This window comes from Gossypium hirsutum, chromosome A05 (genome assembly GCF_007990345.1).
Source record: "Gossypium hirsutum isolate 1008001.06 chromosome A05, Gossypium_hirsutum_v2.1, whole genome shotgun sequence".
In the NCBI taxonomy this organism is placed as follows: Eukaryota; Viridiplantae; Streptophyta; class Magnoliopsida; order Malvales; family Malvaceae; genus Gossypium; species Gossypium hirsutum.
Genome location: NC_053428.1, coordinates 6,639,157 through 6,666,984, shown reverse-complemented (window position 1 = coordinate 6,666,984; position 27,828 = coordinate 6,639,157). Strand labels below are relative to the sequence as shown.

At 31.7% G+C, this 27,828-nt stretch overlaps 1 protein-coding gene across 2 annotated transcripts; it reads left to right on the top strand.

The window, feature by feature from the left end:
- The first annotated feature begins 23,209 nt into the window (after window positions 1-23,209).
- LOC107959306 (aldehyde dehydrogenase family 3 member F1) lies at window positions 23,210-27,707 on the top strand. 2 transcript variants are annotated; one of them, XM_016895330.2, is made up of 10 exons: window positions 23,210-23,533; window positions 23,635-23,703; window positions 25,186-25,282; window positions 25,426-25,632; window positions 25,905-26,029; window positions 26,151-26,255; window positions 26,355-26,527; window positions 26,686-26,776; window positions 26,865-27,014; window positions 27,098-27,707. In XM_016895330.2, exons 1-10 carry the CDS (start codon window positions 23,342-23,344, stop codon window positions 27,356-27,358), a joined length of 1,470 nt encoding a protein of 489 aa, XP_016750819.2. In that variant the 5' UTR covers window positions 23,210-23,341; the 3' UTR covers window positions 27,359-27,707. The 2 variants fall into 2 exon arrangements, with proteins under 2 accessions (XP_016750819.2, XP_040968993.1); XM_041113059.1 differs by having other exon boundaries at window positions 23,303-23,533; window positions 23,625-23,703.
- Window positions 27,708-27,828: the final 121 nt, after the last annotated feature.

Below are 27,828 nucleotides of genomic sequence, written 5' to 3'. Positions count from 1 at the left end.
AACTATTAGGATATTAGTGACATCCATTAAGGACCTTAGTTGCTCTCCGATTATTAGCACATTAGTGCTCTCTGTTCAATAGTGCACAATAATGTACCTCTGTATCAGTTCTGTATATCTAAGTGTTTTGTTTAGTTTACTGGGCCTTTGCTAAAAAGGTAAACAATTTTTGTTACAAGGTAAAGGTTTATCTTCGGTTAATGTTCGAAATATTGAATCTGTAAAGTGAAGATGTAAATAAATTGAATGTATTTAAGGAAGTATAAGAAAGACGATGACTAGTAAGTTAAATATGTAAAAAAAAATTCGAAAGAATAGTGAGGAATTATGAAATTTTACACTAAATGATGAAATATGATATATGTATTAAAAGAATAGTAAGTTTATAGATTGATTTGAGGATTTAAGGACTAATTGTGAAATAAGTAAAAAGGTTACAAATGAATATGATAATAAGTAAAAAGGTTACAAATGAGATATCGGAAATTAAGAAATTTAATAGAATTTAAATATCATGGGTACTTACTAAGTCTTCACCGACTTAATGCGTTTATTTTCATTGCATAGGTAAAGTGATTTTGAAGAGTCGTAGTTGAGGTAGTGGACATCCATCTCATCACATCTCCAAGTGCCAAGAGGGTATGTTTAATAATTTGGAATAGAATGGAATGTACTTAGGAAAATCAAGTGTGTTCCAAGTAGTATTGACTAAAATGTAAGTTGTTAAAAATTTACTTATTTTAGGGTCTAAAGAAGAACTTGGTGATATTTGCATTGAATTATAAATATCTAAATGCATACATCCATAATTAATTGAATATATGTTAAATAAGGTTGATTTGAGAATATTTTGAATTGATTTTAAACTTTGAAATGGCTTGAAATTAGTGCAGGGGGTTTTAGCAAATTTCCAAGTGTTTTGTCCAAAAATTTACCCAAGGTATCGATACCTAAGGGTAAAGAATTGATACCTAGAGCTTGGCTTTGAAAGATTCCAAAACATAATGCACTTTTGGTATTGATTTTTATATTGGTATCGATAATGAAGGAAAAATATCGATACTTTGCTTCTGTTTTGTGCAAAAATTATATTTTTAACATTTCCAGGCAAAGAAGAAATTTCGGTAATGTCCTGAACATTGAGAATGATAATATTAATTATTTAGTGAAAACTTTTATTTCTAATGTTAAAATTTATTAGTGTTTAGCCAAAATCATTTTGGCACCAAATGTAATATTCTTATATCAAGTTCCTTGGGTCGAACCAAGTATAGGCGTGATACAGGCTTGTACCTTAGGGTTTATTGCTTGCATGGCTTTTAGGTCGTTAGGTATGAAAAATCGAATACTTTACTTTTTTCCTAACATTTATTTAATGAAAAACTAAATTTTCTGAATTATTCTAAATTAGTCCTGAATTGATTCTGAACTATTTTTAGGGCCTTGAAGGCTCGATTTTAGGCCCAAATGCATATGTTTGCTAGGTTTGTAATAAGTTTTAGGTTATTTTTATTAAATGATATTATTGATCTATTTTGAAGTTAATTGTTTTTATTTGGATGGTAATGGTCTGTAACCCTAATCCGACAGCGAAGATGGGTTAGGGGTGTTACAACTTGGTTTTAGGCACTTGGAAGATGAGAATATGTCTTTCGCGATAAAGCTTAGGTTCAATGTTGTATCCAATTCAAATGCTTTATAGGTTTCGGTTCTCAAGTCGAAGTATAAAGTCCCTAATGGATTACCTGGGTCCTTAACTCATGGGGTGATGCTATTTTCTTTGGAGAAACCTTTAGTCTTGCCACTTGTCAGAGTGAATCTTTTATGGTCTGTCTATGATGGTAAATTGATCAATTGTTGGCATGATCCTTGGATTCCGAATTATGGTTATTTGGTAAATCATATCCCTTCCATTCGAATATGGAGAAGGAAAACTTGCTTAGTGAAATGGTTACTGAGGATTGTTCTTGGAATCTTGATTTATTTCGTTTATGGGTGGTGGAGGATGTGGTGAGCACATTATGAGTATTCCTCCACCTCAGCTAGAAGTCAAACCATATAAGATCATTGGGTCGAGTCCTCAAAAGAATCGTTTTTGTAACACCCCTTACCCGAGACCGTCTCCGGAATCGAGTACGAGATGTCATCCAATTTAACTTACCGATTCGGAGCATAAAAATTTGCTTTTAAAATTAAATTCACTGTTCATAACAACACTGTCCACCTGCGCAACTGTCACTAATTTAATTATAACTTGAGTTACGAAACTCAAAATTTAAATCCGTAAATTTTCCGTGAAACTAGACTCATATTCCTACTTACCATAAAAGTTTCAGAATTTTTGACTTAGCACATTAGTACAGTTTATTCATTAAAGTATCCCCTGTTTCACAGCTCGACAGATCTGACCTCTTGGCTCTAAAAATCAAATATCTAATTGTACAGAATTCATATAAGGTTACCATTAATTTATTTTTAAAATAGACTCACTAAGGAATCTAAACATATAAATTATGATCTATAATTATTTCTGTACAATTTATAATGATTTTCTAAAGTTAGAACAGGGGACTTCAAAAACCATTCTGACCCTGTCTCACTAAAATTTAAATATCTCAAAATATAAAATTCCTTTGCCTACACCGTTTCTTTCATGTAAAAATAGACTTGATAAGCTTTAATTCTATATATCATTCACCCTCTAATTCCATTTCTACTATTTATGGTGATTTTTCACATTCACGTCACTGCTGCTGTCAAAGAAACTACTTCTTTGAATTAGTTACCATTTAAACATACATAACTCCAAAACATATTCTTTAATAACTACTTCAATAGCTAACATTAGCCATATCATTTGGACATGCTCAAAATGATTAAGACTCTATACATGCCATAGTTTAAACATTTTGAAAAGCACATAATACCGAGATGGTTATGATAGTGTGATACGAGCTCCGACGGTCCACTATTCGATCAAGTTCAAATCACTATAAAACAAAGGAAAGAAAGAGATGTGTAAGCTATAAATAGCTTAGTAAGTTACATGCAAACAATAATTACTCAATTAATAATTAACACTTTTAACATATAACTAATCAAAATATTTCTTAGCAATTTCAATCACTTACACATACACAATCTTACCAATTCACTTGCATATACATTTTCACACTTAACATTTCATATTCACTTTAATTCATTATTAATCCCGTTGAACACTTGGAATATACACGGATACGTAGAGATTTAGCACATAAGTGCCACACTGATATGTAGCCGAAGCTACCACTGATATGTAGCCGAAGCTACCACTGGATGTAGCCAAAGCTACCACTGAAATGTAGCCGAAGCTACCACTGATCAATAACACTGGAAATGTCCACGGGTCTGCTCACACAAGCTGTCAGGTGTCTGCAACACATGCTAGATCACCCAGCACCCGGGACTCACTGTAACACTGTAACACTGGTCTCTAGTGACATGTCACTTGTATCCAATTCTATTCCTAAGTTCAACCGGGAATTTACACTTAACACTTTATTTTCAACACTTTATCACTTGAATAATTCATGAACAACTTTCCTTCCACATTCAATATTAATTCACATATCAAATATAATTCACAATTTATACAAATATAACTATTATTTACATATAACTTACCTCGGATGCAAAACGACTATTTTTGTAATTTAGTCGATAACTTTCTCTTTTCCCCGATCACTTGCACTATTTCTTCTTTCTTGATCTATATTAACACAATTTAATACATTTTATCAATATTCCATTCAAATACAATTCATACACAACATTTTGACACATTTACATTTTTCCCCATAACTTTTCAAAAATTCCACTTTTGTCCCTAAGCTCGTAAAAATAAAATTCTCTAAATTCTTAAATTTCAAACTTCACTAAATCATATTTCATGCTCATAACGGGCCTCAATTTCACAAAATCACAACTTTATGCACACTTTACCATCTTTCACAATTTAGCCCTTTTTCAACATTTTTCATTGAAATTCATCTAGTAAAACTTGTAATTAACACTTCAAACATTCATTATCTAACATCACTAATCAATTTACAATTATATCATGAATGGGTCAATTTTTAAACTTTAATTTCATTTAAATTAAATGGTAGAAACATGAAATTCAAGCTTCAATAAGCATAAAAATATGAAAATAATTAAAAACGGGGCAAGAAATCACTTACAATTGAGCTTAGGAAAATCAAAACCCTTAACTATGGTAACCTGAAACTTTTGGCAGCAAGCTTCTGATTTTTTGAAGAAGATGGACACTTATTTTCTCTTTATTTTGTCTTTTACCCAATTTGGACAAAAATGCCCTTGACCCATTACTTAGATATTTTTTCTAGAAATACCCTTTTGTGTCCATAACACTAATTTATGGTCTAATTGCCACATAAACACTTCCAATTTCATGCAATAATTCAATTAAGTCATTTAATCACTAATTAGACACACTTTGCATTTTTCTCAATTTAGTCCTAAAAATTCAATTAAGCACTAAAGTATTAAAATTTCCTATCCATATTTTCACACAATATTTCAATCAATCAGTAACTAATAAAAATTTATAAAATTAAACTATTTCACTTTGGATTTGTGGTTACAAACCACTTTTCCGATTAGGCCCTATTTCGGGCTATCACAATTCTCCCCCCTTAGGGATTTTCGTCCCCGAAAATCTTACCAGTGAATAAGTTGGGATACTGTTTCCTCATAGCCTCCTCGGTTTCCCATGTTGCCTCTTCCACCCCATGTCGTTGCCATAACACTTTCACTAAAGCAATTTCTTTGTTTCTCAACTGTTTCACTTCTCGTGCCAAGATTCGAATCGGTTCTTCTTCGTATGTCATATCCGATCGAATTTCCACTTCAGTCGGTGAAATCACATGTGATGGGTCCGATCGATATCGCCTCAACATAGAAACATGAAACACATTATGAATTCTTTCCAATTCCGGTGGTAAAGACAATCGATAAGCCACTGGACCAATTCTTTCTATCACTTCATACGGACCAATAAATCTTGGACTTAATTTGCCTTTACGGCCAAATCTCAAAATTTTCTTCCATGGAGACACTTTCAAAAATACTTTATCTCCCACTTGAAACTCAATCTCTTTTCTTTTCAAGTCCGCATACGACTTCTGTCGATCCGATGCAGCTTTCAAACAATCACGGATTATCTTCACTTTGTCTTCGGTTTCTTTTACCAAATCGACTCCATGTAACTGATTTTCATTAAGTTCAGTCCAATATAATGGAGTCCGACACTTTCGTCCATACAACGCTTCATAAGGTGCCATTTTTATGCTTGACTGATAACTATTATTATAAGCAAATTCCACCAAAGGTAAATATCTTTCCCAATTACCTTCAAATTCCAAAACACAACATCTCAACATGTCTTCGAGTATTTGAATTACTCTTTCAGACTGTCCATCGGTTTGGGGATGGAATGCTGTACTAAAATTCAATTTAGTACCCAATGCCTCTTGTAATTTCTTCCAAAACCTTGAAGTAAATCGTGGATCTCTATCAGATATAATAGACATAGGTACACCATGTAATCGGACTATCTCAGCAATATACAATTCAGCTAACTTATCAAGTGAAAAACTCATTCGCACAGGAATGAAATGAGCCGACTTAGTCAATCGATCAACTATAACCCAAATTGAGTCTTTCTTTTTCGGTGACAATGGCAATCCAGAAACAAAATCCATAGTAATTCTATCCCATTTCCACTCGGGCACCATAATAGGTTGAAGTAATCCTGAAGGTACTTGGTGTTCAGCTTTTACTTGTTGGCACACTAAACACTTTGTCACATACTCGGAGATATCCCGTTTCATACCCGACCACCAATAAAATTTCTTCAAATCATTGTACATTTTTACACTACCGGGGTGAACTGCCAAATGACTATCATGTGCTTCTTGCAAAATTTTCTGAATTAAATCAACATTTTTCGGAACACATATTCTATCACGAAACATTAAACATCCATCTGAATCAATCTGAAAATCAGAATTATTGTCCACTGCACACTGAGTCTTTCTTCTTTGCAATTCATTATCCACTTTCTGAGCCTCACAAATTTCTTGAAGAAACAATGGTCTAGCTTTTAACTCTGCAAACAATGATCCATCTTCAGTCAATGTTAATCTCGTATTCAAAGCTCTCAAAGCAAAAGAGACTTTCTGCTCAAAGCATCAGCAACTATATTAGCTTTTCCCGGATGATAATCTATCACAAGTTCATAATCTTTCAACAATTCCAACCATCTTCTTTGCCGCAAATTTAGATCTTTTTGTGTCATAACATATTTCAAACTTTTATGATCTGTAAAAACACGACATTTCTCACCATATAAATAATAACGCCAAATCTTCAAAGCAAAGACAATAGCAGCCAACTCTAAATCATGGGTAGGATAATTTCGTTCATGCGGTTTCAATTGTCGAGAAGCATACGCTATCACCTTTCCTTCTTGCATCAATACACATCCAAGCCCATTTAGTGACGCGTCACTATAAACAACAAATTCCTTTCCTGACTCAGGTTGCACTAACACCGGTGCCTCAGTTAAACACTTCTTTAATTTCTCAAAACTTTGTTGACACTCCTCGGTCCATTCGAACTTAACATCTTTTTGCAACAATTTTGTCATCGGTGAAGCTATCATCGAAAAACCTTCTACAAATCGACGATAATATCCGGCTAAGCCCAGAAAACTCCTAACTTCAGATACATTTCTTGGAGGCTTCCACTCAACTATTGCCGATATCTTATTCGGATCCACTCGAATGCCATCTCCCGAGACAATATGCCCCAAAAATCCAACTTCACTAAGCCAAAATTCACTTTTGCTAAATTTAGCAAACAATTTCTTTTCTCGCAACGTTTGTAGCACAATTCTTAAATGTTCAGCATGCTCGGCTTCACTTCGGGAATAAATAAGAATATCATCTATAAACACCACAACAAATTTATCCAAATAGGGCCGGAAAATTTGATTCATCAAATCCATAAAAATAGCTGGAGCATTAGTCAGACCAAAAGGCATTACAAGAAATTCATAGTGGCCATATCGGGTTCTGAAAGCAGTCTTTGGCACATCTGACTCTTTAACCCTCAATTGATAATATCCGGATCTCAAATCAATTTTGGAAAACACTGTGGCATCCTTTAACTGATCAAACAAGTCATCTATTCGGGGTAATGGATACTTATTCTTCATTGTCACTTTGTTAAGTTGACGATAATCAATACACAATCTCAATGTCCCATCCTTTTTCTTCACAAATAGCACGGGAGCACCCCACGGAGAGTAACTTGGTCTAACTAATCCTTTATCTGTCAGCTCTTGTAATTGCACTTTTAATTCTTTTAATTCAGTTGGTGCCATTCTGTAGGGAGCAATCGATATTGGAGCAGTACCTGGCATTACTTCAATACCAAACTCTACTTCTCTAATCGGAGGCAAACCTGGCAACTCTTCTGGGAACACATCTACATATTCACATACCACTGGCACTGATTCGATCTTTATTTCAGACACTTTTGTGTTCAACACATAAGCAAGATATGCTTCACAACCATTTTCCAAACATTTCTGAGCAGACATGGCAGAAATCACAATTGGCATCACATTTGACTTATCTGTTTCAACCCGAAGAACTGTACCACTACCACACTTCAACTCAAGAATTTTCTGACTGCAATCTATCTTGGCCTTATGTAATGTCAACCAATCCATTCCCAAAATAACATCAAATTCATCAAATGGCAACAACATTAAGTTGGCAGGGAAACACTGACCTTGTATAATCAAAGGACAATTTTTGCATATTTTATCAACTATCATATGCTTGCCTAAAGGATTCGACACTTTAACCACATACTCAGTCAATTCAACACACAAATTCTTATCAGACACTAAATTCATGCATACATACGAGTGAGTAGAACCAGGATCAATCAATGCAAGAACTTTAGTGTCGTAAAGAGAAAATATACCAGTGATCACATCAGGAGAAGATGCTTCCTCTCTAGCTCGGATGGCATAAGCTCTTGCTGGAGCTCCCACTTCTGATCTTACAGTCGTGTCTTTTGTTACGCCTCTACCACTAGTTCCAATCCCCACATTTCTCTGTGGTCTTCCTCTAGTAGTCACACTGCTCGATCTCACATTCTGAAACTTTTCTATCTCTTCTCTTTCCGGACAATCTTTCACAAAATGATCTTGAGATCCACATTTAAAACAAGCTCGGCTGATTAAATAACATTCCCCCAAATGTCGTTTTCCACAATGTTGACATTCCGGTCTAGTAGGTTTAACACTACCTGTACTTGCCATAGAAGTTGCCTGAGCTTTAGAACCTGAATATTGTCTTCCTCGATCTCTTTGAAAATTCACACTAGAAACATTCGATCGAGTATTCATTTCTTTAAACTTCTTCGCTTGAGACTGAAATGGCTTGCCCATTGATCTTTTTCTTTCATCTCTTGCTTCACTTTCCACCTTTCTTTTCTCTTTGCTCAATTCTTCAGCCTTGATAGCTCTTTCAACTAGTACCACTAACTCTTTAATTTCAAGAATTCCCACTAGCAATCGGATATCCTTGTTTAATCCATCTTCAAACCTTTTACACAATGTAGCTTCATTAGATACACACTCTTGGGCATACTTGCTTAATTTGACAAATTCTCGCTCATATTCGGCTACCGTCATGCGCCCTGGTTTCAATTCAAGAAACTCTTTTCTCTTTTGATCAATGAAACGCTGACTCACATACTTCTTCCGGAATTCTTCTTGAAAGAAGTCCCATGTAACTTTCTCTTTAGGCACCACTGACACTAAAGTTTTCCACCAATTATAAGCCGAATCCCTCAGCAATGAGATAGCACATTTGAGACTTTCTTCTGGAGTACAAGATAATTCATCCAACACTCTGATAGTATTATCAAGCCAGAACTCTGCTCTTTCAGGATCATCATTTACATTAGCTCGGAACTCTTCGGCTCCATACTTTCGAATTTTGTCCACTGGAGGCTTTGACAATTTTAACACTTCAGTTTGTTGAGGAGCTATGGGAACAGCTTGAGGAATAGGAGGGGGCGGAGGAGGTTGAGCATTAGGATTAGTTCTAACAAACTCAGTGTACCAATTGTTCATCATTTGGAGAAAAGCTTCTCGAGCCTCATCTCCTTGACCCTGAGTCTCGAATCGACTTTCAACAGGCACATTACTTTGAGCATCATCAGCTGTATCTCGGTTAGAATCCATTACTATAAAAAAAACATTTTAAGATGTCAGGAGTCGTCACACTATCATTATTCAATTATGGCATGTATAGATAGTCTATTACACTCGCTACGTTAGTCCGAGAATCGACTAAACCGTAGCTCTGATACCACTAAATGTAACACCCCTTACCCGAGACCGTCTCCGGAATCGAGTACGAGATGTCATCCAATTTAACTTACCGATTCGGAGCATAAAAATTTGCTTTTAAAATTAAATTCACTGTTCATAACAACACTGTCCACCTGCGCAACTGTCACTAATTTAATTATAACTTGAGTTACGAAACTCAAAATTTAAATCCGTAAATTTTCCGTGAAACTAGACTCATATTCCTACTTACCATAAAAGTTTCAGAATTTTTGACTTAGCACATTAGTACAGTTTATTCATTAAAGTATCCCCTGTTTCACAGCTCGACAGATCTGACCTCTTGGCGCTAAAAATCAAATATCTAATTGTACAGAATTCATATAAGGTTACCATTAATTTATTTTTAAAATAGACTCACTAAGGAATCTAAACATATAAATTATGATCTATAATTATTTCTGTACAATTTATAATGATTTTCTAAAGTTATAACAGGGGACTTCAAAAACCATTCTGACCCTGTCTCACTAAAATTTAAATATCTCAAAATACAAAATTCCTTTGCCTACACCGTTTCTTTCATGTAAAAATAGACTTGATAAGCTTTAATTCTATATATCATTCACCCTCTAATTCCATTTCTACTATTTATGGTGATTTTTCACATTCACGTCACTGCTGCTGTCAAAGAAACTACTTCTTTGAATTAGTTACCATTTAAACATACATAACTCCAAAACATATTCTTTAATAACTACTTCAATAGCTAACATTAGCCATATCATTTGGACATGCTCAAAATGATTAAGACTCTATACATGCCATAGTTTAAACATTTTGAAAAGCACATAATACCGAGATGGTTATGATAGTGTGATACGAGCTCCGACGGTCCACTATTCGATCAAGTTCAAATCACTATAAAACAAAGGAAAGAAAGAGATGTGTAAGCTATAAATAGCTTAGTAAGTTACATGTAAACAATAATTACTCAATTAATAATTAACACTTTTAACATATAACTAATCAAAATATTTCTTAGCAATTTCAATCACTTACACATACACAATCTTACCAATTCACTTGCATATACATTTTCACACTTAACATTTCATATTCACTTTAATTCATTATTAATCCCGTTGAACACTTGGAATATACACGGATACGTAGAGATTTAGCACATAAGTGCCACACTGATATGTAGCCGAAGCTACCACTGATATGTAGCCGAAGCTACCACTGGATGTAGCCAAAGCTACCACTGAAATGTAGCCGAAGCTACCACTGATCAATAACACTGGAAATGTCCACGGGTCTGCTCACACAAGCTGTCAGGTGTCTGCAACACATGCTAGATCACCCAGCACCCAGGACTCACTGTAACACTGTAACACTGGTCTCTAGTGACATGTCACTTGTATCCAATTCTATTCCTAAGTTCAACCGGGAATTTACACTTAACACTTTATTTTCAACACTTTATCACTTGAATAATTCATGAACAACTTTCCTTCCACATTCAATATTAATTCACATATCAAATATAATTCACAATTTATACAAATATAACTATTATTTACATATAACTTACCTCGGATGCAAAACGACTATTTTTGTAATTTAGTCGATAACTTTCTCTTTTCCCCGATCACTTGCACTATTTCTTCTTTCTTGATCTATATTAACACAATTTAATACATTTTATCAATATTCCATTCAAATACAATTCATACACAACATTTTGACACATTTACATTTTTCCCCATAACTTTTCAAAAATTCCACTTTTGTCCCTAAGCTCGTAAAAATAAAATTCTCTAAATTCTTAAATTTCAAACTTCACTAAATCATATTTCATGCTCATAACGGGCCTCAATTTCACAAAATCACAACTTTATGCACACTTTACCATCTTTCACAATATAGCCCTTTTTCAACATTTTTCATTGAAATTCATCTAGTAAAACTTGTAATTAACACTTCAAACATTCATTATCTAACATCACTAATCAATTTACAATTATATCATGAATGGGTCAATTTTTAAACTTTAATTTCATTTAAATTAAATGGTAGAAACATGAAATTCAAGCTTCAATAAGCATAAAAATACGAAAATAATTAAAAACGGGGCAAGAAATCACTTACAATTGAGCTTAGGAAAATCAAAACCCTTAACTATGGTAACCTGAAACTTTCGGCAGCAAGCTTCTGATTTTTTTGAAGAAGATGGACACTTATTTTCTCTTTATTTTGTCTTTTACCCAATTTGGACAAAAATGCCCTTGACCCATTACTTAGATATTTTTTCTAGAAATACCCTTTTGTGTCCATAACACTAATTTATGGTCTAATTGCCACATAAACACTTCCAATTTCATGCAATAATTCAATTAAGTCATTTAATCACTAATTAGACACACTTTGCATTTTTCTCAATTTAGTCCTAAAAATTCAATCAAGCACTAAAGTATTAAAATTTCCTATCCATATTTTCACACAATATTTCAATCAATCAGTAACTAATAAAAATTTATAAAATTAAACTATTTCACTTCGGATTTGTGGTTACAAAATCACTATTCCGATTAGGCCCTATTTCGGGCTATCACAGTTTTAAATCAAGAACGCATATTAGAAAAATCGGGAAAGGTCATGTCATAGCCCAAATTTTAGCGATGTAGGAAATAGTGGTTCGAAACCACTAAATTTGGAAAATGAAATCGTAAATTATATTATTTAATATTTACGATTCAAATGTAGTTTTTAAAAGATTTTTGAAATAGTAAACTGTGTTTTATAAAGATTTATTTAGTTAAGAAATTGAGAAAAAGAGGTATTGAGATCTTGGTGTTATAAACCAAGCCATAAATATTTTTATGAATATTTACGGAGTGTCAATAAGGTAGAATTAAAATTTCATCAGACAATTTTAACGTTTTGGTTGTCAATTAGATAAAAAGGACTATTTTGAAAAGGTGCAAAACTTGCTAAAGTGATTAAATAGCTTAACCATTAAATAAGGAAGGACTAAAATGAAAAATGGACCATTTTAAAATGGTTGAGGCGGCATAGCGTGAAAAAAATCAAAGATTTTTTTGTGAAAAGGATAAAATTGGAATTTTAACAAAAGTTACATGGCCAAAGTTGATTTTAAGGATTTCTAGGCCATTTCTTCTTCAACTTTCTATTAAAAACAGCCATGGAAGAGGGTTTTGAGCTGATATTTCATATTTTATCTTCAAGTAAGTTCAATTCTTGCTTTTTCCTTGAAATTTTTATATTTTAGACTTTTACAATTAGGTCCAACGTAGTATTCTATTAGTTTTTGATTTTGTTGAAAATTTTGGAAGTTATCATTGATAAGTTCATATGATTTTTGTTATTTTATGATGAATTTGAGATGTTGATGGATGTTTAAAGGTGTTTTATTAAAGAATTTTGGATGAAAACATGTTTTAGGGGTTAAATTGAAAAGTGCTGAATCTATGGTAAATTATTAAATTTCATGGAATTCATGGGCTGTGATTGGTATGTATGAGAATAATTAGGCTTGGAATAAGGATTAAATTGCAAGAATTTTATTTTTCGAGCCTAGGGACGAAATCGTCATGTATTAAAAGTTATGGGGAAAATGGTAATCAACATTTTGTATTAAAACAGTTTTGGACAGCAGCAGTAGTCTAACTTTAAAAAAATCACCAAAAATTGTGGGAATCAAATTAGAGGATGAATAACATATGGAAATAAATCTTATTAAGTCTAGTTTCTCATAGAAAAAACGGTGTAAGCAATGGAATTGTAAATCATGAGATATAATAAATTTTGTGAGACAAGGTCAAAATGATTTTGGGTTCCCCTGTTCTTACTTTGTAAAATCATCAAAAATTGGAGAAAAATAATTAAGGGCTTAAATTAATATGTTTAAATCCTTAATGAGTTTATTTTCAAGAGAAACAAACGGGAATATCATCCAAATTCTGTGTTAAGAGATAATTAATTTTTAGTAAGCAAAGGTCAAAGCTGCCAAATAGCAGAGTAGGGATAAATTTGAAGATTTTACTGTACTAATTAGCTAAACTATAAATTTTGGAATTTTTATGGTAGAATGATATATGAATCTAGTTTTAAAAACATCAAGCGGATATTAATTTGGAGTTCTGTAGCTTAAGATAAAAATAATTTAGTGACTACACGGATGGACAGCTTTGAATATACATATAAGCAAATAGTGAAATTATAGATAATGTTACTTATAAGCATGATATATATACAGTAAGGATATGGAATGGAAAGGAGGAGGAGGAAAATATATGAATGACTTGTGTATAAATTGATCACATACCCGATTGTAATCGATAAAGGTTGAATTAGAAATGATATAATGTTTTATTTCATATGTTCATTATTAAATTTTAAATATTGTAAAAGAATGAAAATTGAATTAAATGTTCAAATTGAGTAGAACACAGGGTTGAATACTTTTGTTCAGTGGCTAAGACGAATTGACGGAAAAGACCATGGTTGAATCATGGCAAGATGTGATTATGTGTATAAGACCATAGCTGGGCTATGGCATCGATATGTGATTATGTGATTCTATGTAAGACCATAGCTGGGCTATGGCATCGGTATGTGATTATGTGATCTCGTATAAGATGATAGCTGGGCTATGGCATCAATACGTGATATATGATTACGTGTAAGACTATAGCTGGGTTATGGCATTAATATGTGAATATATGTAAGATCATAGTTGGGCTATGGCATTATTATGTGAAGATGTGTAAGACCATAGTTGGACTATGGCATCGAGGAAACGAAGTACTCAATTCTGTAAGACGTTCACTAATTTGACAAAGTTTGGCAAGTGTTACATGGAACTATGTGTTATAAGGAAGCATGAGTTGATAAGACATGAGTATAGAACTTGGTTGATGAATGAATTCATTTGTGATTATATATTTGTACATCTTGAGTGTACTGTCCGTATGAATTGGTATTTCAAATGATTTAATGAATAAAGTTCCGACATGGAATAATCTGAACACGAGACAAATAATTATGAAATTGAACTCGAAATTCATGAAAATGATGGTTATTGATATATGGATACATGAGACTATGATATATAAACAGAGAATATGTTTGATAAATATGTTCATTCATAATTATGGAGTTATGCACCTCATGTGTACTGTTTGCATAAAGATGATATTTCAAATACTTTGATGAGTAAAGTTCAAATATAAAATAGTATGAAATCAAGACGAGTTGTTATGAAAATGTATTTAAAATACAGAGATATGATTGCTATATGTTATATAATTACATAATGTGAAATTGTTTATATATATAAGAAATTTAATGAGAGTTGAGCCCAATAGAGGGACATTATAAATACATTCGGAATATGAACAGTAAAATGACTAGGTTTAATGAAAAATGGTTCTATAAACTACAGAAATGCCTTGTACCTTATTCCGGCGACTGATATAGGTAGGGGGTGTTACACATTTTAAGTTTTATTCGTTTTTATTCCGGTTATATACATATTAAGCTTTACTGAAATTTTACTGTCTGGATTTTAAATGATTAAATGTTTCGATTCGACGTGACAACTTGCTTTGTAAAAAAAAATTACCTACGATCACTCCGGTGGTCAATGCGACATCCGAGATTCGGTCTAAACTTCTAGGCCGGGTTTAGGGTGTTACAGGTCATGGAATCTTAATAATGGCATTTGACACTTCCCTTGGAAGTTTCAATGGCCTCAGAGGGTTGGATATTTTATTTGGTTTATTCTCAAGCAACGTCTTTTTACTAATTTGGAGCATACGAAAATAGGGATTGGCCTAGATAGTTCTTGTTGTCTCTGTGACAATGAATATGAAGATATCTAAACGTCATTCGCGATTTTCCTGCAGCTAAGGATACATGGACACAAATGTACCAGCAATCAAACTTAATTCTTTCTTCTCAGGTAATTTGCATAAACGGATTACTGATAATCTTCAGAATAATCTTAATTTGCAACTGGATAGGGTAGATTGGTATTATTTCTTTGGAATGGTAACTTGGTGTATTTGGAAGAACCGAAACTTATTTTTTTCCAAGGAATTACGTGGAATATTGAAGATCCGATTAAAGTTTCTTACAGTTTAGCTAAATTGTAACACCCCGTTTTTAGTGAAATCAGAACAGTGGTTTTAGGACCACAAATCCGAAGTCAAAAAAATTTATTATTATATATGGTTTAAAGTATGATAGAAATACCGTATGCAAATTTCGTTACGAAATTTTACTGTTTACATACCTAATTTGATGAAAAGGACTAAATTGCATTAAGTGCAAAGGTTGAGTTCTAATAGCTAAAAGTATTAAATAGCTATAGAATTTTAAATTGAAGGTCCTTATATAGTAATTAACCCATTAAAATGCTTAGTGGATAAGTATGAACTTTGAAAAATTTTAATATTTTTCGAAAAATTCTTTGAGTATTCGATCTAGTCCCGACTTATTTCTAATGCGTATTTTGGGCCTTGAGGGCTCGTATAAAGGACAATATGTAAGATTTTGATTGGTTATTGATATGAATAGTATATGATATGAAATGTTTACATTTTCTGTCTATTTGATTTGTAAACTTCTGTAATGCTCCGTAACTCTATTCCGGCGACGGGTTCGGGTTAAGGGTGTTACATAAACAATATACCTCTTCACTGAAGGTAAATGTTTCCAACTGGCAAGTTCCAATACCAGTTCTACCTATGTTCGAGAATTCGATTCAATTAAACTCTGATGGGGCAGTAAAAGAGGATTCCGATTTAGCTATGATTGGGGGAATTCTTCGTGATAAATACAGTAGATGGATTCTTGGGTTTAATCGGTTTGCGGGCATTAACCGGTTTGCAGGCATTTGTTCAATTTTAAATGCTGAATTGTGCGGAATTTTTGTAACACCCCTAACCAGCATCCGTCGCCGAAATAGGGTTACAGAGTGTTACCAGTACATACAGAACATTTACAGATTAATCGAAACATTACTATTCACTTTCTGAGATCATATATATATAATGACCTTTATTTTGGCCCTCGAAGCCCAACATGAAGGTTAAAATCAAGTTGGAGCTCAACTGATTTCTCATAAAATTTTTCGCTTAATTTTTTAAATAAAAAAAAATTACTTGTGAACAGTACCCACACGCCCGTGTGGCTTGGGACATGCCCGTGTCCCTTGTCCGTGAAGCTTTTTGTTTATGACATCATCATCAATTTAGGCGCACACGGCCACATCGCACGCCCGTGTCCTAAAGTCGTGTTCCATATACGGCTGGGACACACGGCGTGTCTCTGCCTGTATGGTCAATATTTAAGCTATTTTCCAAGCCTTGGTCAACCTTAATCTCTTTCACACTTATACAAAATCAAAAGCATATAACATGGTATTCATTTAATGATTAAACATTCTCAATTAAACTAAAAACATAGAATTTGTATGTCATCATACATGTGTCTCTCATACTCATTTTACCTTGTCTATTATGGTACCACTTATACTTTTATACCATGATTATCATCTTACCAAATATTTTCAGCTTAATCATCAAGCATTCATATTTAAAGCTAGATCATATCTTTATAAAATACCACATTTCAGATGCACAGAATAAAATACTTGCCTTAGACATTTCAATCCAACTTCATACCCAACCAGCATCATATTGAAACTAGTCATATATATACATGTCATGATATGTATCATTCTCATACTGTTTTCTTATAAACATATATCATTTGTTTTCCTCCTCCTCCTCTCCATTCCACATCCTTAATGTATATAACATTCTTGTAAGTACAATTTCACAATTTACTTATTAATGCTCACATCAAGCTGTTCACATGAGTTATAATCACTCAATTATTTAAAATTCGAGCTAAAGAGCTCCAAATTAAGATCCGTAAATTTTCCCTGAAACTAGACTCACATATCATTCCACCATAAAATTTTTAGAATTTTTGGTTTATCCAATTGGTACAGTTTATTCATTTAAGTTTCCCCTATTTCACTATCTGACAGTTCTGACCTCTCTTCACTAAAAATTAATTATATCACAGTACAAAACTCAAATAATGTTCCCGTTGATTTCTATTGAAAATAGACTCATTAAGGATTCTATGCATATAAATTTGAGCCTCTAATTAATTTTATCCAATTTTTGGTGATTTTCCAAATTCAAAACAGGGGAACCCGAATTCATTCTAACATTGTCTTACAAAATTCATTATATCTCATAATTTACAATTCAATTCGATTTTTACAATTTATGGTGATTTTTCAAAGTCAACCTACTGCTTCTGTCCAAAACTGTTTTAGTTCAAGATGTTTATTATCATTTTTCTTCTAAATTTCATAGGTCATACAATTCAGTCCTTGCTCAATTAGCCCATCTATTAAGCTAATTTTTCTCAATTAACATTTTATTCCATCATTCTAAACTATTACACAACCTTTGAAAATCAGAATTTTAACACTAAACCTTAATTCACAACTTTTTCATAATTAGGTCCTAAAATCAATTTCTATTAAAATTACTTGATAAAATCATCAAACAACAAAATCAAAGCTTCAAATTCATTTTATTTCATCACAAACATCCAACACTTATCATTGATAGCTTTTAATTTTGTTCATAAAATAAAAAACTAATGAATTAAACACTTGGACCTAATTGTAAAAGTCACAAAAACATAAAAATCTCAAAGAAAAGGGAAAGAATTGAACTCACAAATGTCAAAGTATGAAAAACCAGCAGCTTTCAGACTTCCCATGGCGTTTTTGCTGAAGAAAAATGATGATATCTCTAGATTTTTTAAATTTTCCTTGTTTTATATGTTTAATTTACAAAATTTCCCATTTTGCAATTGTTTCTCCTTGTCTTTTTTGCTGATTTTCTTGCCCAACCGTCCGGCTCATACAATTTGTGTCCAATTTCCTTTTAAATCCCTCCTTTTTAATCACTTAAACTATTTAATCACAATTTAATAAATTTTGCACTATTTTCAATTTAGTCCTTTTTAATTAATTGACTAATCAAACGTTAAAATTTTCTAACGAAACTTTAATACTAACTTAATAACACTCCATAAATATTTATAAAATATTTATGGCTCGGTTTATGAATCCGAGGTCTCGATACCTCGTTTTCAACCCAATTTACCTGATTAATTCTTTTAAAATCGCAAAATTCACTAATTAAAAATAATTCTTTTAAGTTCGCGCTTGGCCTATAATTATTATTTGTTAAAATTTCTAAACTTACTCGTCGGATTTAGTGATCTCGAATCACTATTTCCGACACCACTGAAAAATTTGGTTGTTACAATTTTGGAAGGCTTAATATTAGCTAAATTGGAGTACTGGTTGATTCAACATGTCTCCAGAGACCATAACAAAGAGGCTGATAGTCTAGTTAAAATTTTTGTTGGTAATAACGGTGGTACTCAATTTTTTAAAACGCCTCCAAAAGGGCTTGGATGTTTTTCTAAGTAGTTTTCTTATATTGATTTTTCATTAAAAAAAAAGAAGAAGCTCACAAACTTTATTTAAGTCCAAAAATAATTCCAGCTTGTATTATGCTACATTTAAGGTTGAAACTTGTGAGTTTGTTAATTCTATTTGTAAAATTTTTAAATTTTATTATCTGTCTACAAAATAATCCTATATTTTTTGTGGGTTCGATTATGAATTTTACATTTACATTATTGTAAAATTATTATATTGTAAATTCATAAAAACCTAAAAAGAAGACGAAGAAGAAGAAAACAGTGACATAAATGGGTAGGAACTAGTGACATAATAATGATTTGTTTAAGTAGTTTGAGGGTTTCTTTAATATATTAAAGTTTTGTGTTTTTTTTTGTTAATATCTCAATTTATCTTATATTTACCAAAGTAATTTGCTTTCAACTTTAACTTTATTTTCTTAAGATATAAAAATTATTTAAATATTTCAAAATCATTTACTTAAAAATTTTTTTTAACTAAAGTATAACTGACTAACAATTTCTGGCAAGTTAATTTGGAGTCCATACCTGCCCAGCTAGGAGAAAAGTTAAAAAATAATATTTATATTAATTGTAAGTGATGTAACCATATAGGTTGAATCACACTTCACATGGCTTGTTTTTCTTTTAAATTTATTAAATATTTTTAAATAAGTTGGTCAATGAATTCGACTTAAAGTTTGCATCTATTTAGCTCGAAACAAAAATAAGTTTTGGATTTTTATTTTTATTTTAAATGCTTCGTCTTAAATAAATGTTATAAATTTTATTAAAAAATTAAATCATAATAATTATTTTTCGAGACAATGTCTACAATTAGGCATAACTCATCACCAACTCTTAAATAAAAAGATAAATACGATTCAACATGCTTAAACCCATATCCTATTATACGGGCAACAATATTAATACCAATTAAGCTAAAACTCAGTCAACAATTTATACTATTACTTTTGTTATTAGAGCTTTTTTTTTAATAAACAAAGTTCTATAAATATTAAATTACACTTTATATTTATCTTTTATACTCGCATTAAATTACACTATCAGTATCATTCAACTGTTAAAATTTATAGATAAGAAAATAAAAAATAATTAATTTTGCATCTTTAATTAATTAGGTAATTAAATGTGCGTAAGAAACTAGTTAAAATATAAAATTATCAAATAATTCTAATTTTATAACATGAATAAAACAAAATTATTGAATGTATTATGAATAACAATGTAAAAATTTAGTTATCATGACTTGTATTTGAATTTTGTGAGAATGACAACGCAGTAACTTTACGTTAGGCGTTGGCCAAAAACAGGCACCAGGATTTGGGTCTCAGTTGTGTTTGTTGGAAGGAAGGTAAGAAAGAACAGTGAGTGGCTATAAAATGTGGGCAATTAATTTACCCAACCATATCTCTAATGTTTAAAACAGTCTGATGTTTACAACTTATTGTCACGTTATTTCAAACCGGATAAGGTCACATCAACGCTAACTTATGAATTTGGAATTCCGAAATATGTCTAACTTTTAAAATTATTGGACAATCTGTATTTTTAGGCAAAACAATTTTATTTTTATAAACCAAAGTAGTTCTTTTTTTCTTTTTCTATTTTTCCATTTTATCTTCTAGTTTGGTATTTAAAATTGTGCTTAATTAAACACGTTCACCTTTTTGGTTAATTGCTTTACTCAATGTTGGGTGGCAAAATAGTCTCATAAAAATACAAAAATACCACTTTAACACTATGATATCTTTATTAAATGAAATGATTTTTAAAAAATAAAAACCAAATTAAAATTTCTAAATATAAAATAATTCAAAAATAGTTTTTAGGAAAATTAGAAAACCTTTTAGAAAGGCCAAAATAATACTTATAATTTGTTTTTGGGATTTATATAATTTCTTATATATTATAAATATTTTTCAAATTTTAATTCTATATACTTTTTTTATTTTATTTTATTAGAATTTTAGTATTATGATATTTATTTTTAGTTTTATGTAATTTTAAATTATAAAAGTAATATATAAAATTATAAAAATTTTATAAAGTTCAAAAAATGATTTTTTTAGAAAAAAAATATAAATGGTAAAGAATGCAGATTATTTTTTGAATTTTTTACATTCTTATATTTTAAATATAATATGAAAATTTATAACATTTTCCAGAAAAATAAAATTAACGTTTATATTATATTATATTATATTATATGTATTTCAATTTTACATATTTTAGAAATTATAAAAAAAATTAGAAATTCAAAAATAATATCTTTATCCTTTTGGAATTAAAAAAAAACAGCTTTTATATTGCTTTTACAATTTTTATTTTTATTTTATGATTTTTTGAAAATTTCAGGTATCCTACTTAATATTTGCGTAATATTATTGAGGTGACTTCTTTGTCACACGTTGTATTATTATTGGACCGTACAACGTAGTCCAACGAACCAGTATGTTTAAAGAAGAAAAGACTTTACCTAATTCGTTTCGATTGAGGACCCACCCTAACTTTTATGTAAAAGACAAAAAATAAAAATAAAAATTCAACATTTACTCCTACAGTTGGAACATTGGATCAGCAGATGAGGACACCAAAGGCTCAACGTCCTCTAATCATCTGCTGATTCTTGCTCTACTGCAAAACATTGTAACTGTACTTTTTTTAATATATATTTACTGATTTGAGTGGTTGTCATGCATGTTGTAAATAAAAATTAAAATATTTTATTTTGTATAAGCATGGTATGGTGATCGGTGAATCCAATAATGAGAGTCCTTTTTAATATATATTTTCTTCTCCTCTCAGAATAGTCCTTCCATAACTTTTATAGGTCCCTCCACTATTATGATTTTATTTATTTAGCGTTGCTTCTATTTATAATGTTAATTCAATATTTCATTTATAACAACGTAATTGCAGTTTCCTCCCCAATTCTTCAAATTAATGATCTTCACAACAACGTTCTAAAATTAGAGAAATACATATTTTCTTTTAATGTAGTATAAGTTTTTGTGATATTCATAAATTTAGAATGTTGAGCAGAGGTGATGAATGGGGCAACGAGGGTGGTGCCCGAGTGGTGAGGTGATGGAAGGTGTTACTATGGTGGTGCCGAGATGGTTGGTTATTGGAGGGAGGGAGAAAATGATGATTGATGATGGAGGGCCACTGGTGATCAACCTTCTTTCCTCGTTCTTTTCTTTGATTTTTAATATATTTTTAAATTATGATATAATCTTGATGCTATTAATGTTATGTGTCATAATTCTATCCTGTCACATGTCTTAAAATTAATGGTGTTATAAAAAAGTATCAATTTAATTAAAAAAAATCGAGTACAAATGTGAGAGAAGTGAATAAATTCAAGTACCTATTTTACATTTTATCCTTCTCTTTTTTATAGCCTGATAAAAATTCATGGAAGCAACCACAGTGATTCGACAACTGTCCTTCCCAAAGAAAGAAAACACAATAGTGGATTAAATTGGAGAATTTCTTTGTTATCATACATAATTAGACTAATTCAACGAACCTCTAAAAGCTAAAAAGTAGGTTGGGAAACGAGTGAAAAAGAATTGATCATAGACTAGGTTTTGTTTTATATATAATTCTCAAGTGCATTATTATTGTTAAAAAAAAAAGGTAATATTGTAGGACTAAAGGTCACATTTTTGTCTTTCTTTATTTCTTTTTTGATAAGTTGAAAGAAAATAAAATTAAAAAAATTAAATTTTAAATATACAAAGAGTATAATAATTTAACTTTTTAAAATTTTATATTATAATTTAATTAAGAAAGAAATAATTAATCCAACCCATACCAGCAGCATTTAAAAGAATGACATAGAAAGGGCTGTGCCTCTTTTAAAGGAGAGGAAAATAGAAAGTCAACAGCATTAACTCCTAAGTTTTCACTCTTAAAAAACCTACAAATTGAAAAAGAAAATATTTTGATCAAAATATATTAATAATGTAGCAAACTGTATTTGAACTGAAGTTCAATCCAATCTGCGATTTAAAAATTATATTCTCGAAATATTTTAATAATCTATAATTAAAAATAAATAAATTAAAATTTAAACTGAAATGGTTGAAGGAGGGTTGGGAAGTAATGTATACCGAATGCAAGCCCACATCATAATGGTGAGTGGGTGAGAAAAATAAGTAGGCTGAAATGACTGAGAGACGCTAGCTGGCTTTTTAAGAAAGTCCCCACTCAAATGGGCAAGGCCACAACGCCCAGAGCTGCATACAAACACATGTATATATATATAGTTATAGGTTGTTGGTAGAAATGAAGTATGCAGGCAGCGTAAGATAAGAAAGCATGGAGAAAGATTTGGGGAAGGAGATTATGGAGATGAGGGAGTATTATAGGAAGGGAAACACCAAACATGTAACATGGAGGAGGGCTCAGCTCAAAGGCTTGCTATCTTTTCTTGCGGAAAAAGAGGTGGAAATTTTCACGGTTTTAAACCTGGATTTAGGGAAGAATTATGTTGAAGCATTTCGTGATGAGGTATGGAGAATTTCTTTTTTCTTCTTAGATGTAGGGTAGGTAGAATGTTGAAGTATTATTTTTGTCTCCTTTTACTTGTTGAAAATTTCAGTGTTTTGCAGGTAGGACTTTTAAAGAAATCACTGAATCTTGCATTGAAGGATTTGAGAACATGGATGGCAAGCAAAGAGGTAATCATCATCCTTAATTACATTCTCTTCTGCTTTTTCCTTTGTTTTCCTCCCGTCTTCATCTCTTTTAACTTAGTTTTTCTATGTTTTCTATTTATCAAAACTAATCCCTATACTTTTATTGTTTTGAACAATTTAGTTTTTTTTTAATTTCTTTATTTTCCTTTTCTTCTTCTCCTTTACTTTTAACAAATGAAAAATATAGAAAAAAATATATTAAAATTGATGGAGAAGAGATGAAAACAGAGGAAGAAGCAGAAGAGAAAGAAAAATAAAGAAAAAAATAAATTGTTCAAAACGATAAAATATGGGGGACTAATTGTATAGTTTAACTTAAAATTTTTGTTTGAAATGATGATTTAACGTGTCATATCAACTTATCATTCATCGTTAACGATAATTAACGGCTTGGCGACTAAAATGTTATAACACATTAACGTAAGTGACTAAAACATAACATTTCAAACATAAATAACTAAAATGTAACGTGAGGTAAACAAAAGTGACTATTTTGATAGTTTACCCATAATTTTTTTTAGATTTTATAGAAGTAAAAATGATTGATTTATTAAAGTAAAAAAAATATAAAGTACACAAAAATGAATATTTGTACATATTTAGTTTTAAAATTACATTTTTCTTTGTACATATTGAATTTTAAAATTATTAAAAGAATTAAACTTAATTTCTTTTTATCATAATTCAATTTGCAGATGACACAAATTTTTAGAGAATTTCATAATAACTAGAATTTGGTACACTCTCTCCATGACTATTATTAATAATAATTATATTATGCTGTAGTTCTTTTAAGAGCAACAAGTGTTACTAGTTTTGTTTTTTTCTTTTTCTAAGTATAATTTGCATTTTTTTGAGGAAAAAAATTATTTTACTAAAACTTATACAAGATAAAAATATTCTTGTTAATTTTAAAATATATATTTAAAGAAGTAAATTAAAAAAAAAAGCAAATGAAAATTATATATTTTCACTGCTTCACTTATGGAATTAAAACCCATGGGAATGATGCCAAAATATTAGCTAACTCTTCGAGAAGTTATTATGGCTTTAAATATTTTCAAGTTAATTGCCACATTTAAAATTAGCGTTATCAAAACATTTTACTTAATTATTAAAAAAAAACATGCGGAATTAGTCAAATTGTGTCAGTGTTTGATAGTTGCATGTTGTGTAAGCTGTCTTGAGCAGTGTACTGCACACTGTAGGTGAAATGTGCACCAAGTGCCAACACACTGAAATTAGGCGTACGTCAACAGTAAATGAACAATAAAATAGAACCTATTATAGCAACAACTGCAAGTCTGCAAGAATGCAATTGTCGTTGTTTTTATTTAGAAAGTAGTAGTAATTAGCAATTTCAAATTGGATTCTGAAACATTATTTTAATGCTGATTCCATGACTAACCAAGTTGACAAGTAGATTGTTTTAACTTTGAATTTATACTGTTGTGGCAATCACAGGCTAAACTTCCTTCAATTGCACTGCTTTCATATGCTGAATTGGTTCCTGAGCCTCTTGGCCTTATCCTCGTTATCTCTTCTTGGAACTTTCCCATGGGTTAGTATATCTTTTCATCATTTCCTTTTTCACATGAATATTGAAAAGCTCAAACCCAAATGAGATTTCTGTGTTTTTATATTATATATTCGTTATGGGACTCTGGAAGAGCCTAACAATCTCCAAATTGTAATTTAATATAGGATTGTCCTTGGAGCCTTTGATAGGAGCCATAGCTGCAGGAAATGCTGTGGTTATAAAACCATCAGAGTTGGCCCCTGCAAGTTCTTCTCTTCTTGCTAATGCCCTCCCCAATTACCTTGATACTCAAGCTATCAAGGTCATTGAGGGTGGCCCTGCTGTTGGTCAACAACTGCTTCACCACAAATGGGACAAGATTTTCTTCACAGGTATATATCAATGTATATCAGTCGCTTCACTTGGATAATTATTTGTTAAGGATCCATTTCAATTTTCGTTAACAACATTAATGGTAGCAAAGGAAAAGGGGCACTACACTGCAGGCACAATAGGAACGAGTTTGATAACAAAATGTTAATAGAAAATGTAATTTAAAACTGGGAATCTTGTTTATGAACTTCCATTAAACAATGTTATTCTTCTACCTTAGTTTAGCTTATTATTTTGTTTTCGAGTATTAAAAGTGTACAATTAATGGTAGGAAGTACAAAAGTGGGACGGATAATAATGTCAGAAGCAGCAAAGAATCTAACGCCAGTTACTCTAGAGCTGGGTGGGAAATGCCCTGCTATTCTTGATTCCCTTTCCTGGTCTTGGGACAAGGAGGTTATATTTCTTTTACTAAAATTACTTCGGACATTTAATTGCTTGATAGTTACAACTTTTGACAATATATATAGATATATCTCCAAGTTTGCTCATTTAAGATGTGTATTGTTCCATCAAGGTGGCTATAAATCGAATCATTGGGGCAAAATATGGATCTTGTGCGGGTCAAGCATGTATATCAATTGACTATCTATTAGTGGAAAAGCCATTTTCATCTACCGTGGTATGTCCAACTTGAATCTCTCTTTTTCATCATGTATGCTATGCTTTTTACCTCTTATATGGTAAATAGTAATAACATACAGATTAACTGTCTTTGCAGATGGAACTGATGAAGGCCCTGATCAAGAAAATGTATGGAGATAACCCTAGAGAATCACACAGTATTTCGAGGATAATTAACAAACATCATTTCTTGAGACTGAAAGACCTTTTAACTGATCAAAAGGTTAAAGACTGTATTGTCTATGGCGGTTCAATGGATGAAGACAGCTTGTAACTCACTCGCTCACTCTCTTTTCTAAAGCTTGAATTATTGATATATCTGGTTTAAGATACAAGTTCATGGTTCTTTCACTAGGGGCATGAGCATGAATGATGGATAATCCCATGTTTCTTTAGCTTCTGACCGTGTTAATATGAAATCCATGCAGGTTCATTGAGCCAACAATATTAGTGGATCCCCCACTAGAATCAGCAATGATGACAGAAGAGATCTTTGGTCCATTGCTTCCAATAATCACGGTAAGAAACTTTGATGTACTCTTAAGCACGTTTGGAGGGAGCGGTCCCTTTTTCTTGTCTTGAAAATTCAGGGCTTTTTTCTGGGCAGTTGGATAAGATTGAAGACAGTATTGATTTTATCAATTCAAGGCCTAAACCATTAGCACTATATGCTTTCACCAAAAATAAGGTGTTGAAGGAGAGATTGGTATCTGAAACATCATCTGGAAGTGTGGTTTTTAATGATGCAATCATTCAGGTATTTAGTAGCCATTTACAGTAAGTTTCAAGTTATCAAACCAAGCATTGAATAATAACAATGGTGATTTGAATGAAATGTAGTTCGCAGCTGACACCCTTCCATTTGGGGGCATTGGTGAAAGTGGGATAGGAAAATACCATGGGACATTCTCCTTTGACACATTTACACACTACAAGGCAGTGGCCAGAAGAAGCTTACTCACTGATTTTTGGTATAGGTTCCCTCCATGGAACAATTACAAACTGGAACTCCTTGAGAATACTTACAATTACGATTATTTTGGATTGCTGCTTGTCATTTTGGGGTTGAAGAGGTCTAGAAAGACTTTTCTCGTCAACTAGTACTTCAGATATATACATATACCTCTTTATCCATGCATGGCTATATTATAAGCAACATTAAAATGTTGGTAACGATTTGTAGCCATCCATCAATCCCCAGCATTTCTCTTCCATTCTCGTTGTGTAATGTGAAATGTAGTTATTTCAGCATAAAATGTGTATATAGTGGAGTTTCAGATGATCCAGATATTGCTAATGCCTGCTCCATAACTTACCAGGATTTGGAAAATAGTGAATTAAAATCCTCTGCTATAGCCCTTTATGTGCCTCATCACTGTTTTTTTGACATGTGGATCAGTGAATTAATAAATTATTGGCAAATTAAGGGGAGTTTGCCGTTTAACTTTTATGTCATTTGTATTCCCAATTTACTGTTTCTCTCCCCCCCTCCCCCCCCCCCCCCCAAAAAAAAAAAAACCATAAAGATAAGTCTATGTATATAGTTGAGGGGCAAGGAAGATGAATATGAC